Below are 15320 nucleotides of genomic sequence, written 5' to 3' on the forward strand. Positions count from 1 at the left end.
AAGCGATAGGAGTGACAGAATCTTTAATTTGAGAAAGCGTTTGAATGAAGTGAAACTTTAATAAAACAAAATTGTACGCTTTCGATTACTATACGTACTAATAAATAGATTTATATTGCAGTGTATGAATGAGATGGTGAGTTGACGGTGAGTGACGTATAAAGGAAAGAACGTTAAATTGTAGACTTTATAGAAGATATATAGAACAAGAACCTCTAATTAAAGGCGATCTTATGTCTCGTTCTCTGTACTTACATCGCTCTTTTATCACAAAAGTAGTAAGAGTCGAAAAGACGAGTTAAAAATGTTCTAAGGGCTTTTTATGGTTTATAAAATTGATGCAATTCTATGAATACTATCTATTTTGCCGATAAATTAACCACATAGACGATATATTACCATGTTCAAAGACACATTTTTTATTTAAAAAGACTATAAAAATTTTATCTTTGCTAAACACACTTATACTATTTTTCTCGCCAAGTTTCTCTATTGAAGAGAGTTTTATTACAATTTACTGAAATATTGACTTATTAGCGCCATCGATTTTTATTCCCCGTAAATCGAGGAACCGAGGTAGTTATTTGCACCGATTGGTTTTGTTACTTCCACGTGGAAACAAACGGTGGAGAACGTTTTAAGAATATAATTTAATTTACGATTCCGACGGCCATGAAATTTTCTCGAAGGAAGTTACCACAGCTGTTGAATTTTCCAGGCTTGAGTCCGCTTCACAACAGGTGTCTCGATAGCTCGCCGGTTGAGTTCAAACATTCTTCTCGAGAATACGGGCCGCGTTTCATCGATCCTAGAGTTCCCGGCGCGCTGGCAAGAATTCTACGTAACCGAGTCAGACATATGTATTCGAAACTGTTTACCTTCTCTCAGATATCAGGTTCCTAAATAAACCGATCGATTCAGCGTTCGAAAGTATATTCCACACGAAATACAAAAAATTTGACCTTGATTAAGATATCACCAGAAGTATGAAAGGTCGCGCGGAACATTGATTTTCTGGTTATGTAAAGTGGTTGATTTTACATAAGGTCCCAAGACTGACATGCGAGCAAATAATGGCTCAACCCGCGAATACTACTCATTCGACCAATCGTTGCTCGAGTTGAAATCGCCACGAAATTCAAGCCCGCTCGACTGTGAAATACTCCATTGAAAAGGGAAAGTTCACGGAGTTTCGAATCGCCTTTCTAGAACAGATACAAAGGTCGGAAACTTCCTATCGATTCACTCTGTTGGAAGCTCTCTTCTAGGCATTTAGCCTTACAAGCGGTCTCTCGTTAAGGAATCATATCGCGATGGTCTGGTAGCCTTTCAGAAAATCGATTTTTGACTCATCGTTCCTGCGAATCCTCGTAATATCCAAGAAGTCTTGGAAATTATCGAGTCGATTCACAGAAAGGAAGGTTAAAAGTGCGTCGTTAAATGATTAATAGATTTTAACGAGAAATACTTATGAATTCGTGAAGTAGAACATGTAAAAAGATATTTTATTTTATAAATTCCATAACGTCGAATAAAACAATTTGACTTTTAACGAATGTATACGTTCTGTACTAAGATTATACTTCTGGAACGGTCGTAAACGATTATCGATCACTTTTTATCTTCAACTCTGATAGTTTTAGTCTCTTTCCCTAGATTTTTCCCATCGCCTTTTTTGCTTCATGCTATTCGCGTACCAAGCTTAATGCAGTTAAAGCAATTACCGGGTTTTAACTTCGTTATGTGTATCGCTAGTGTAAACAGGTGCACTCCACCGGATGACGTGCAATTAGATACTCGTAATCCCATTATTGCGTAAGAGACGATCGCTTAACGACCATAGGAAAATAATACATATCGATTCTGGGAAACTTTCAAGCTTGAATAAACAGGTCCGTTGTAGGGTATCTTGAAAGTTCTCACGACAAGACGATTCAACGATGGTTAAGTTGACATCAAAGAGAATTCAAGGAGTAGACGAATCGATGTTAGCATACGAATACCGTGATATATTTGCTATGCTAAATATAGTGCGTTATCGACGATCTAACGTAACGGTGGTATTTAAAAAATTTTCTGGAAGTAGTATATTGGATTCTGAGATTTGAAAAATTCTAGATATAAATATCTAACAACGATGATATAACTAATTCCGAAATGTTTTATTTTGGATTTCGGAATTTGAGAAATAAATTTTAATCACAGAAAAATCCCAAATATAAATGTAGATGTTTAATAATGATGATTTAACTAATTCCAAAATGTTCCATTTTCTAAAACAATAAAAGGTAGGTTTAAGTGAGTTTGTTATTAAATAATTGTTGTTAAATAATTGTTATTAATTAGTTAATATCAGATTTGCAATTCTTAAGTGTTTGAGATTTACGTTCTTTTAACGCAAGAGCGTTTACTTGGCTGAAAATGATCGACATAAATCAATGATAAAATCTTAAGTTGATGGTATAGTTCTAATATTATAGTTCGAATGAAGATCGCGGGAGTAACGCGAAACTTTAAACCTTTGCTACGAAATACGTACGCGATTTCCATTGTATCAACTTTGAATATTACAAAACTTTTATGCACAGCGACACATCCTCCAAACAACGTTGTACGAACACATCTTCTACCTTCAAGTCTGTCGAGACTTGCACTAAATGTCAAATATCTTCGATCACGTACAATTTGCTAAATATCACTTCCTTTCTCACTTTAAAAAGTCAGTTATACTCCATTCTCCCTAATGTAACTTTTTCAAACATAAAACTTTCGGAACAATCTAAATTACAATAATTTCGATCAAACATGAGTTAACCAACATCAAACATGATTTATAAAATATTTAAATTTTACCTGAAATCTTGAAATCGTGGCAGATGCATAAACAAAAATTTCGATTGAAATGCACGAGGCTCAACGAGATTCACCGAAAAAAATTCACTCGAGTTTTACGGAGTTCTGGAACGCAATCACACACGGCGATATCGCAGGGATCCTCGATATGTATCGATAGAAGCGAGATTCGCTTGCGGCGAAAGGTCTGGTCGATGTGATTTCGAAACGGTCGCGATAAAAAAACCGGTCAATAACGACACGAGCTACTCGAGTTTTCATTTCCATCCATCTTTCTCGATGTCATTGCTTCCCGCGGTGCGTTGACATCTGCGAGGAGAACAAGAAATCTCCTCCAGTTTATACTGCGTCGAACGACCGCGAGGTACCTACGCAATCTGCACGACTATTTGAAAACAAGGCTGGTCGTCGAGTATATGGCTCGCAAGCTCTCCCATACCGAGCTTGCGCCCTGAAGCACCGTCACGGCTCTGCGTTTATGGGGCCTCGCCGGTGTTCCTTTATATTACGAGAGCGGCTGACAGAACGCCCGAGGCGCTCGAATCTTCCCTACGTACCTCGAAACCTACCTATGACTATTTTGCCCTCGAATGCGTATACGCGTTTGCGACTTCCCCTGTAAAAGCTGATTAATTAGTGAGGGTCAAGTCAATGCTGACCTCCGCTTCTTTCATGCTGACTCATGGTTTGTTGGACATTACGTTTCGTTGATTAAACAGTTTTCGAACGTTCTGTGGGGAGGATGGTGATGTTACGTTTTTGGTAGATTGGAACTGACTGTTCGTTAAACTATTGGTATTATAAATTTACGTTTTAGCTGGTATTGTCGCTTTGCATTTATTCATAGGTATATATAGTGGTTACTTGGTGTGTAATGTATATCATGATTTATTCTACTATACTCATAACTTCCATATCTTATCAGTATTGCAGAACATTGTTTTGATCACGCAGATGTTGAAAATGTTGAGATTCCAATTTGAAAAGCTTCTCTTAGAAACTTCTTAATCTGTTTATACGTGATTTAATATTCATATCTTAAATTAACCTGTTGCTAATTTTCACGATCGTCACATTACAGATCGTATTATCAGGTACATTATTTTATGGTATCGAGTTGACAGGTTTAATTTTAGCCTTTAAACTACTATGTTACGTGAAGAAATTCCTTGTACTTGTTAATAATGATTTATTATTAATATATAGATAATATTTCCTACTAACAAAAGTCGGAATATTCTTCAATTAGAAAACATAAACGTATCCAATTACGAACTTTTGATCATCTTGATTAATTTTGTTCTATAGGACAGTTCTATAGGACTTAGTAATAACATACATATACAATTTCCATTTCAGCCCCATAGAATCTCGAGTAATTGCAAAATTGCATTGTTTCGTGTACCTGTAGTTCTCTCTTGTTAGTAAATTTCTCGCTCTTTGATGTAATTACATAATGTATTAAACAATTCGAAAATTTTCCCACTAGCAAGCATAATAGTCTTACCACGGTTTGAATAGTTTAATGCAGCACAAATATTTGACGAACGATCTGGGAGCTTTAAGAGGCATCATTTTGATGTAAACATATTGAATCTCGTTAAGCAAATTTCCTTGTGTAACGCTTGATTAAACCGGAGTATTAAAAAAGATTAGAAAAGAAGGCTGAAAACATAAAAATCGCGCGTAAACTTTATATTATTGAAAAACTCTGATGCACATCGTAATTACTTTTCATATTATTAAAGTTTGCTTTTATTTAGTAGTTTTGTTATAAAAAAAATAAACTTCTCGTTAATTCAACATTTTGTTACAGTGATTCAATATTTTCGAACGCTTAGTAAGGATTAAGCGCGGTATACATACTGGAGCTTAAAAGCTTTTCAAAGGATTGCTATCGTTACATAAAGTATAGTCGCAAATAAAATCGCAAACAAATGAAACTCGAATACAGAGTATATCGTTTCATATTGAAAAAGACATTTCGTCTACGCGGAGGTATTTTATGGCAAAATATTCATTAATCTTCCGCGATTATGATTTATTAAAATATTTTACCAATGAAAGAAATTCATTTATTCATGAAAATTAAAATGGAAATTTAGCAAGAAAGAGAAATTTTAAATTCTATGAAAAAAAAATTGTACTGGATGTTGTAAAGGAAAATACATTTAACAGAAAACGTGTTTCTGTATATTTCAAACGAAATCGTACAATCTTTTATTTACAATAGTCCGTTAGTATCGCAGAAAACGAATATGTTATATATAATATATTATGTACAATGTATTCAGGACTTTATAATGATACGCACGAAGCGGTGAACAATAATGTTTTCTTCGATGAGGTCTAAAATTCTTGAGTATAGAACCAGGAAGCTCGTAGAGCATTCTCCCTGTTTTTGTATTTTTTATATCATCAATTGGAAAGAATATTAATAGATTAGGAGAAGAATAGGAAAGAGAGGAGGCGAAGGAATACTGATCGAGATATTTCTACAGGCTAGAAGAAATTTTTATCGAGAAAGGGAGGGAAAGAAACGAAGAGACAGAGTGAAATAGAATATAGGAAGAAAATCGATGTAACAGCTTAACTATATTAAGTGCAGGTACGTTAGAATAATCAAGTAACATGCGATAGAGCGTATTATACATAAGTATCGATAGAAATAGATACTTTACAATTAATCGCTGCTTTCTAATCTGTAACCGCCTATGGAATTTTCGTTTCATCTCTTTTCATTTCATTGATTAATTTTAACCACTGGTTAATATTTATTCTAGCTGTTTACCAATGACGCTATCTTGTTTTCGATTATCACTTTTCAGTAAATATCTCGATCTCCTAAGAATTTCGTATAATCTATCTAATTGTATCGACGTCTTCTCCCGCGACCGATGATTCTAAATACGTTTAACTCGATGGTCATTCGCGAGATTCTAATGGACTAACGAATTGGCACTAAACCGATCTGATATGAGAGATATGGAAGTGCTCGAAGTTGAATGAGCACTTTTTCCCATGGACGAAGAAGTCCACGAATTTGTGCTTGAATTTTTCGAAACGATACTCGATACTCGCGTGTATGTTGATCAAGCACAATGCATTATAAATGTATTTGTAATCATGATTCGATGGTCGAAATTTCTCGTGGTTAGGAAACATTTACTTCGATCAAAGTTAAATAATCTTTTCTCATGTGTCCATCTAAGGGAGACGACAATCATTCAATAGATCGACTTACAGAATTTTCGATGCTCGATCATTGCAAAATTTTAACTCATATCGCGCTAGTTTTCTATGCGGATGTTTATGCAAACCCATACTTTTATAAGAGGGATAGAACTTAAACAGAAGTTTTTACTAAAGAGACAGGATTAAAACGTAGAATCTAATTAAAAAACTGATTACCGAAGAAATGGAACCAAAAACATCGTTTTGATGAAGAAACGGAATCTAAACATATATCTGTTCACAATTTTCATATCGTCGCACATTTCAATTTCTAAAAAATGTATAAACATCCGCAGTCTGCTAATTAGTGTCTCAAATTCCATTCAAAAAATGTCCACATTTTTCAAATTTTCTTTCTTTTTTGCACCGATTAATACTATTTTTAATCGACCTCATCGTCCCGTGAGTTGAGCGTCTTTGAGCAAAAGTTTCACGTGACCACAAAAAGTGCAAGAGAGAAGATTTCGTCCGTTTAATTTTGGAAGGCGCGCTTGCGATCCATCGATCAATCGCTGGCACGCGCAGAACGGAAATCGATTAGCAAGCTTCGAGTGGGGAATGAGTGCCGAAACGCAGGCTCCGTTGGAATTCGCATCTCATTCGAGGCGAATCGTGCCAACTTGCTGGATGCCTAGAGTAAGGCCAAGTAAGGATTCACAACCATTCTAGATGTACAGGTTCGCGATGTAGTTTCCGTACGCTTCGAAACAACTGCGTAACTCGTTGCTATTCCACCCATATAAAGCTAACGATTTAACGTAAGATATCCTTATATATTATTATATAATTAATATATAATTGATATATAATTGGTAAGTACTGTACAAATAATATATAAACAATTCCACTGAATATATCGACAGTGGTCATTAGCCTAATAATATCAAATTTTGGTAAATATCTAAGATGAATTATTTGCAAATCTATTTTGTACAAGTTTTCTCATAAAATATGAATAAGATCTTAGAAATGTTGGATTTGTAGTGATGTCTATTTTAAAATATTTTTTAATGTTGACTATATATCTTTCCTTAAAAGAATTATTTTGTACTCCTTTTGTATAGTAATTTTGCTTATAGCTTTTATGTAATTTCTTTTCATTAAAGTGCGCTAGGCATCTGGTTTCTAAGATTAAGTTCACATTTTATAAAATTCACCGTACGGCAAATAAATTGATTAAGCGTTTCAAAATTCTTTTAGATATAAATTGAGAATTATTGCTAATGAATTCACTAAGTTATTGGCTCGGCAGGTCATGTTGTTTCGGAGCTTATGGAACGCACATCGCTTGTCCCTTTTGGAAAACTGAACTGAAAAACCGATATCTACAGCTATAAACTACTGCGCGCGATACGTGCATGCGTGCACCTGCGCTTTATGCAAATACGTTTGTTTGTCCTAACTAGACCACGACGCGACTTGCGTCTGCGTAAAAAATTTGTAACAATCATTGTATCGATCTCGTTACGGTAATCGATTATATTCACAGACTTAACTTACGGGCTAAACTTAAACTACGAGTTTTATCCTTTGGTGCGAAGACAGATCCTGGAGACGATCGCGTTACTGCCTCTTCTGTATTTCTTACGTTTCATTCACTTCGAAAATTAGAATTTTAACTACGAGTTTTTCCTTCGCTCTTATTGCAAAAATAGCCGTGTAGATTCGTCATTCTAATCTTGCGATCATACGCGAAAGCACTACGGTTCTCGTTTTTATTTTGATATAATTTTCAAGTCGAAAATATTCTTTTCCCTCCTCTTTATCTCACTGTTAACTTCCATCGCCGAATATAATTATCGGTTTGAAACATTCCGAATAGAAATACTGAAATGATCGTACTGAAACGTACGCTCGCGTGATACGAGCCTGCGCAGGATTTTGATTTTTTCTTTTTTTGTTGAAATGTTTGACGAATCGACTGTTCCTTTTCCGCGACGTACAAACCCTCAGTTCCTTATTTCCTTCGATCATCGGCTCAAATACAAGCAGATCTGGGTAAAATGATATTTCACATAATAAACTTTCCAAATTTCGTTCAATTGTGATTTCAAAATATTCAAAGCAACATCAAATGTCAAATCGATATCGATACTGTGCTGCTTCGAAAAATATTTCATTCCTCTCTTTTCCTTTTTACATTATCTTCTTATTTATCGTTTCAAACGTCATCTTACCCGAGTCTGGGGAAACATGACTTACAAATACGTACACAAGTACATCTCATTTATCTTATTACGAACGAATGCTGCGGTAAAATGTGCCACTTGAATATTTTGTTCCTTACGTTTAATGTTATCACGTTGTAGGAAGGCGCACCATGTCACATCGTATCTCTGAATCTCGTTCGGAATACTGGTAGATGATCGAGACTGAGTTTTTCCGTCGATTAACCAAACTTACTTTACCTCTAAAAATTGATGAACAACTTCCTTTCTCCCCTATTGGAGTTTATTGCGTTTGTATATAAAAATCTCGCAAAGTAATTACGTGTGATATCGAAAAAACATCGCGATTATACCTCGAACAATAGTTGCACGATCGTTTGTGTCATTGATCGTTTCTGTTTGGTTCCACGGTAACTCGGTGTAAAAATATCGCAAACATCTCAGATATTAATTCGTAAGGGGCAGACACTTTCCCCACAGGGCGAAAATACGATAGCACTTTCGATGTACGATCCCACAATATGGTCGAACAGAACGATCTTAGATTAATTTCGGTTTGTACTACACTTTATCACGGGGAAGTCTTTAGAAAGGAATCATTTTGCTCGCAATAAGGGTGTACAACATTAATTTTGATTTATTGCAAGTTAGAAGGGGAAATAATTAGATTAGACCGTGTAAGAATTAAGAATGGTCCATAGGCAAGGTTTAAATAGCAAAGTTAGCGTGGTTACCAATTTTCTTTAATGAAAGCAATCGATTAAGCGCATGTGCAATGTTTTGCGACAAGTTAAGATCGATCGTAAGTAGTAGAAGTCGAAACAGGGTCAGACGAGCTGACGCGAGTTACGAGAATGAATTGCATTCTATGTCCGTTGCTGGAATTTCCTGAACGTTGCTATTGCTTTCGAACGATCGCTTACATTTAGAGCGTAAAGTACGCTGGGGGATTTTCAGTAATTCCTTCGGCGTCACTCCCGCGCTGGGGGGTGAGCCCTTGGTAGTAGTCAGTATTCTTCCTCGTCCTCCTCGAACTCGTCCTCTCCCAGGATACTGTACGAATGCAACAGAAAACTTGTGATAGAAAATACAGCAGGGTCTCTTTGTTAAAATATAATGCAGCAGTATTGCTTCGAGGAGTTATTATATTTTTAGTTCGAATAAAGTAACTGCTATATTAATTCTTTATAGTTCTACGTTGAATTGAATTTGGTATTGTATTTCTTTCTGTTTCTATTATTTTTACTGTATCATAGGTTTGCTAGACGAGTGATACAAATGGATAAAGTAAATTTTTCGAGAAGTCGATTTAAAATAGAATCTTTTATTTAGAATATAGTGATGAACATATTTTTCGTTTAAAATCTAGCAACGTAGGTAATAGCTTTTGAGCTTTACGATTCTTTAATAAAATATTATTTTAGCATATTTTATGGAATAAAGACATTAATTCCTTGAAGCAATTCTAGAATGTAAATAAGGTATATAGGTTCTTCTAGCCTCACTGGGCACTGCATACATACACGTTACTTACTCTTCCTTCCTCGCGTACTTGTCAATCAGGTTACGACCTGGCCCTCCGCAGCTCTTGCCCATTGGTGGACAGTACCAATAACATAATACACCGAGGGATACTCCAAAAAGAACTGTAGGCACCACCAACGCTAGCACTAGATGCCTCAGATTTTCATCCCAAGAGTACCTAGAAATATATTCATAGTATCTACTCTACTGATTTTTATTACCCTACTAATCAGAGAAGACAGAAAAATTTCTTTATTTCTATTCTTTCACATATCGCTTCATTTTTATTAAAAATTATATCATTCTTATTAGATCGTACTAATTTTTCAGTATGTAGAAAACAATATGTGCATCGTTCACTAATCTCTCATCAAATATCTTCTCTGGACTAGACTCGATCGTATGAGATTAATAATTTTGACTGTTTATCACTATAGAAAGAGTAAAAAATCATCATGGTGCCTATTTATTGAGCGCTTCTATCTAATGCGCTTACAAGAACCTAACAGAAATTGCTTTTATTAACTTGTAATACCATAGTTTTAGAAGTTTTTATTTCAATGACCCGGTTAAAAGAAAGTAGGTCGACAAGAATTATATAGTACGAAACAAGGTCTCGTAACATAGCCCAATTATAGAATCATTTGTAATTTCATAACCAGAGAAGAATATTTCCAATTCTTTTGATGTAGAAAAACACGGACTGTGATATTTCTAACAAACAAAGTTGATTTGCGTGAGCGTATTAACACAACAAACTTTCAGTGGAATATAGTTTCATATAGATACGAGAATTTAAATGTATCATAATGATAAAGCAGTATTTGCCACATTAATGTCGATACGCTGAAAGCATGACACGTTTCGTGCTTTCGCTAGCGTATTTATCACGAACATGATACTGTGATTATACCTTGCAACGACAGTCTCTGGGTGCGTTCTGCTGTAGTAACAGGGGAATATCTTTCCCATGTTCGAATATCCGTATTTCTTAGCAAAATCGGAACAGTTCACCCTGGGTGGGTAACCGCAGCCTTCCGTGTTTACGAAGAATTTCGTGTCCGAGACATCCCAGGAAATGGAACCCAAAGGTTTTGCCACGAATTCCTCGAACGTTAATCTCGTATAGTTCACCCTGATCTGATGACAACGAAGCGCGGCGCTAGTACAACCTACAATCGAGAAAAATCTATTAATATATCTATGCAAATTTTTAGTACATAAATACTATTAAATGTATACGAATTTCTCAAATTTAGAATTCACATCAATCATTATTATTAGAGAAAGCTTCTTAAAATTATTTATAAATTAATAAAATGATTATACACAGGATGTGATTCTTCACAGAGAATAGAAAAAGGAGTATACGTTTAACTTTTTACGATTCAAGCAACATTCAACATTTCATTCCAATTGATTCATGCTTAATAAGTATAAATGCTTTTAAAAGCTGTAATAAAGAGAATTTTCATATTTTCCTAATTAATAATAATATAGTATTATGAATATGTAAATAACGTAAATATCATCTCGTTGCTATGCTCGTCGCTATATTCTATATTTACATATATCTGTTTTATGTGTTAGAACCGAGAAGAATTAACTGAAATAGAATATCAAACTTATAGTGTTAGGAAAACTCAAAATTTACCTTCTCTACAGCTTGCCCAAGAGCAATTTTTTAGTCCCTCAGCGTAAACATGATCAGTGACGACACAGGCCACAGCGTGAGGAGAGAAGTCGGCCAAAATCGTGGAAATTGCCGGTTCCACAACGAAAGGTATTAGAAAAAGGAAGGCAAAGACAGCAAGGATGGCTGTGGTACCCAAGCAGAGGGACGTGTAAAATTTCGCTTTCTCCATTAAGGATGCTACTTCCACCACCGGTAGCACCCCACCCAAGGTGCTGGACTTAGTGTCCTCTTCCTGGGCACCCATGATCACCGTCGACTCGTCGGAATCAATGATTGCTCTATTGTACGGGTCACTTGGACCCTGTTCGTTCAAATATTAAAAACTTTCTTCGTCTCTAAAGATACGAGATTAATATCCAATTAACGTTGTTTGGACTTCTCTGAAATTTTTCTTTTGATTTCGAGTCAAGAAACCTTATTTTCACACAACGTTTTGCGAAAGAATTTTTCTTCTCCGTTTCCGTGTAACGTCCAAATAAAATTATTGGAGTTTCCAAATTATCAATTACCGAATTGTTACGTTTTCCGTTCGTCTTCTTGCACTGTAAATTGACGATAAGTTTTGATTGTTCAACTTATTATTATTCTACCGATTATACGAGAAGCATCGAATACATTCAAAAGATACATTAAGCAACGAGTTTGTCAAATGTTTCTCTGTGGGCTTGTTGCCAGCTGTGCAGGGATCGATCGATCATTTACCAGCAAGGTACGTCCTTCGGTTCTGAATGTGGTTTCGTGGTGTTAGTGTGATTACAGTAAGAATTGCTTAGCCTTGATACGTAGAGCTATATGTAATAAATGGTTCTTATCTACTGTCACGGCGAATCAATCAGAAGGGGGACACTTAAAAGCTACCGACGAATGTTGTGTCACGTGTAAAAGACGCCGAATTGTCTGCTTTTTCCTTCTATTTATTTTTTTTTTTTTTTTCTAGTTACGTTTTCCCGTCGTATCCGAAAAATGAATTGGTCGAGTCCAAATTCAGGATTCTTCTTCTTCCTTGTCAGCAGAAGAGAGACAGGCGAGAGCTATATCGCGCATCCGGTCGTATGAACTTCTCAAAGCGATTCATCCGCGCTCATGCATGCGTGCAGTGACGCGAATATTTGAAAAAAGCACGTGAACTCTCAAAAGTGTTCCTTTCTTTGTTTTTAGTGTGCAGGCAGTGCAAGTAGGAAAAATCTTGTTTGCTTTTTTTTGGTACTTGTTCTTGACCGCTTGCTCTTTCTCTCTCTCTCTCTCTCTCTCTCTTTGTATATTTTTGCTTGTTTTTCAAAGATAGTTTGCGCTTTCTGCAGAAGTGTTTGTATATTTTGTTTTGTAGTTTTTGTTTTTTTTGCAAGATGAGAATTTCAACCACGCGTTCCCCCCCTCCCTACACCTTAATAATGCCCGCGCAGGGAGAATATCGACTGACGAGCCGGACTCTCCTCCAGGAGGGGAATGCCTGCAAACAGAAAAGAGTATGTCGCATAAAATTCCTGTTCTACTATGAAATTACTCGCTTCAAAACTCTACACAGTTTTCTGAACATTGGTGACTATTGCTTTATCAGATTGTTGAACAAATTGTTCTAAACGCTACGATTTAATTGGTTCTTAATACATGTTAATCTTAATTATCTCAAACAACTCGTTTCCAATGAATTAAATAGGATTTCAATCTTTTTAGTGAATTGCATTCAAATGTAATTCTTCTACAACGACTATGTAAATATTGTGCAGAAAATTTCGTGCAATCGATAATTAATTTGTCAAGTAGTTTTCAAAGGGAATAGCTTCTAAAAGCCTGCACATATTATCACGGTGGATTATCTAATTGTTTCCTTTCTATATTTTGTAAAACTCTTTATTTTCTCCAGTAGACGCTTGAAAAGTTTCAAAGTATATTTTTAATGTTCTGTAAACCCATTTAGAACCCTTCAATGCTATATGTAGATGCCTTATAACCTTTGTCTCATTTCTATTTAACGATTCTTACGTGACGGATCTCAGAGCGCCATAGCAGAGTTTCCTCCGCCAGCATCCCCTAGGTTACCCGAAGCGCTCTTCTCTATCGACGTGAGGCCGGCACCAACTGTGCCTTTAAATCTCATCTTGGCATCATCTCCGACCACCACGGTCCTCTGACAAAAGATCAACGTCAGACAACTGATGACGAACAGTACACTGGGAAACACCAACGAGATTAGAAACTCCTTGTAAGTGCTTTCCAGGTTAAATCGGGATACAACGATTCCAGTGTCACCCTCAGCGTAATAACATGGAAATCTAGCGCGTGCGTTATGATCAGAACCATCCTTCCCATATACGTGAAGGAATTCTTTACATTCCTCGCGTAGAGTATTGACGCAACCCTCGAGATTAATTAGCAGACGACTTTCGTTAGCGATGATAAGATCTTGTTCTGGTGGAGCAACCATTCTGGTTTCATCCAGTGGTTTTGTCGCGAATATGTTGAGATATGATAGATAGGTGAAATTCGTCAGATCAGAGAGAAGATCTTTCTCTAGAACGGATCCATTGATACAATCAACAGCTTCGACGCCCAAGGTGGAGTTGAATATTCCATAACAGGACGCCATCATGACGTCACCACGATCCTCGTGCCAGATTTCCCGATTCGTCTCGACGTCTATAGCTCTCTCGCATTGACTCAGATAAACCTTATCGCCGCTCAATAAAATCATATTTTTGTTCCTGGTCGGGATATCGACGCACCTACGGTCGCAGTTGTAGGGTGTTCTAATTCGTTCACAGGTTCCACGGTTACAATTAAATAGACCGTCTATGTCTATGCAGGTTATCTTACCGCGTCTACCGGAACATTTCATCGGTGGATCCGTGTCGTGGAATATACACTCGAACGCGTCTGTGATATTAATGCATACACCAGACGTACAGTTGAACGTACCGGTGAGATTGCGACACTCGTCCGCGATGCATTTCGATTTCTTCGCGTTTTCCTGATCGATACCGTAACAGGTCTTGTTCGTGGTATTGGTACAGTTCGCTAATATGATCGCCGAGCCGTTTCTGCGGAGATTTACATGAATCTGGACGCAAGGGCCGGATGTTTTCGACAGACACCACTCTCCACAGCTGCCCCATTCACAATTATCCGCGTTGACCGCGCGTATTGTCGTGCACATCACTGGTATCTCGCTGATACCAGATTGAAACGCTCGCGTGCTCGGCATGTAAATCGCCACGGTCAGATAAACCAGAGCGACGAAGGATAACACCGCCGTCATCTGGCAGATGCAAATCGTCCCGCATATCCGACCGTCCTGCGGCGGGATCACCAAATTCTCCACTGGCACTTGCTTGGGCATCGTGTCGAGTTTATCGAGCTCGATTCGATCACCAAGAAGATCCTGATGTCAAGGAACAATGAATTATTCCGAGATTTTACATCCTACGTCAGCCTGTCCATCGTGTCTATGTACTACTCTGGTGAATTTTCTACATCATTGTTCTCTAAATATGTGATCTTCCTTGTTCTTCCGACCGTTCGACGATTAAAGGGAATAGAAGCTATGAGGTGTGCACGGTCGAAGTCATTGACGTTTTATCAATACATGGATTTATAAATTTCGTAGATTGTACGTACCATTAACGTACCATGAGTAGCTCGAACATTTATTCAAGAATGCTTCTCCAGAATAATGTTTATCATACTCCAGCTGTTAGTCATTCGACCTGATGTTATTCACGAAGCTTCTCCGTGTCTGATTTTTTCATTATACCACTTATTTGGTCCCTTGAAATAGGAAGATAAACCGTTGCGAATTCCACCGATAAAATTTCGACGAAGTTTAAGATCAGTCTAGCTTCCACATC

General features: G+C 36.8%; 3 protein-coding genes across 5 annotated transcripts in view; all 3 read right to left on the reverse strand.

Moving 5' to 3' along the window:
* LOC126919689 (uncharacterized) overlaps positions 1-4922 on the reverse strand; it is a 31606-nt gene extending 26684 nt beyond the window's left edge. The window contains exon 1 of the mRNA XM_050729180.1: positions 2854-4922. The gene's annotated coding sequence lies outside the window, so the exon portion shown is untranslated. The remainder of the gene's footprint in view (positions 1-2853) is intronic.
* A 101-nt stretch (positions 4923-5023) lies between these two features.
* Positions 5024-12245, reverse strand: LOC126919691 (protein tipE). Of its 3 annotated transcripts, none has more exons than XM_050729184.1 (4): positions 11434-12245; positions 10693-10951; positions 9790-9957; positions 5024-9308 (listed from the first exon to the last, which is right to left on the reverse strand). In XM_050729184.1, the coding sequence occupies exons 1-4, from the start codon at positions 11717-11719 to the stop codon at positions 9263-9265; spliced, it is 759 nt and encodes a 252-aa protein (XP_050585141.1). In that variant the 5' UTR covers positions 11720-12245; the 3' UTR covers positions 5024-9262. The 3 variants fall into 3 exon arrangements, with proteins under 3 accessions (XP_050585141.1, XP_050585140.1, XP_050585142.1); XM_050729183.1 differs by having other exon boundaries at positions 5024-9329; XM_050729185.1 differs by having other exon boundaries at positions 9779-9957.
* A 143-nt stretch (positions 12246-12388) lies between these two features.
* On the reverse strand, positions 12389-15093 carry LOC126919690 (uncharacterized). Its single transcript, XM_050729182.1, has 2 exons — positions 13459-15093; positions 12389-12925 (listed from the first exon to the last, which is right to left on the reverse strand). The coding sequence occupies exon 1, from the start codon at positions 14810-14812 to the stop codon at positions 13469-13471; it is 1344 nt and encodes a 447-aa protein (XP_050585139.1). The 5' UTR covers positions 14813-15093; the 3' UTR covers positions 12389-12925; positions 13459-13468.
* Positions 15094-15320: the final 227 nt, after the last annotated feature.

This window comes from Bombus affinis, chromosome 8, assembly GCF_024516045.1.
Source record: "Bombus affinis isolate iyBomAffi1 chromosome 8, iyBomAffi1.2, whole genome shotgun sequence".
NCBI lineage: Eukaryota > Metazoa > Arthropoda > Insecta > Hymenoptera > Apidae > Bombus > Bombus affinis.

Excerpts from the sequence above, each read along its gene's own strand:
- LOC126919691 (XM_050729183.1), bottom strand. The coding sequence starts at position 11,719 with ATGGGTGCCCAGGAAGAGGACACTAAGTCCAGCACCTTGGGTGGGGTG. Across the intron at positions 10,952-11,433 it reads TTGGGCAAGCTGTAGAGAAG|GTTGTACTAGCGCCGCGCTT; the intron begins GTAAATTTTGAG and ends TCTCGATTGTAG. Across the intron at positions 9,958-10,692 it reads CCAGAGACTGTCGTTGCAAG|GTACTCTTGGGATGAAAATC; the intron begins GTATAATCACAG and ends ATATATTTCTAG.
- LOC126919690 (XM_050729182.1), bottom strand. The coding sequence starts at position 14,812 with ATGCCCAAGCAAGTGCCAGTGGAGAATTTGGTGATCCCGCCGCAGGAC.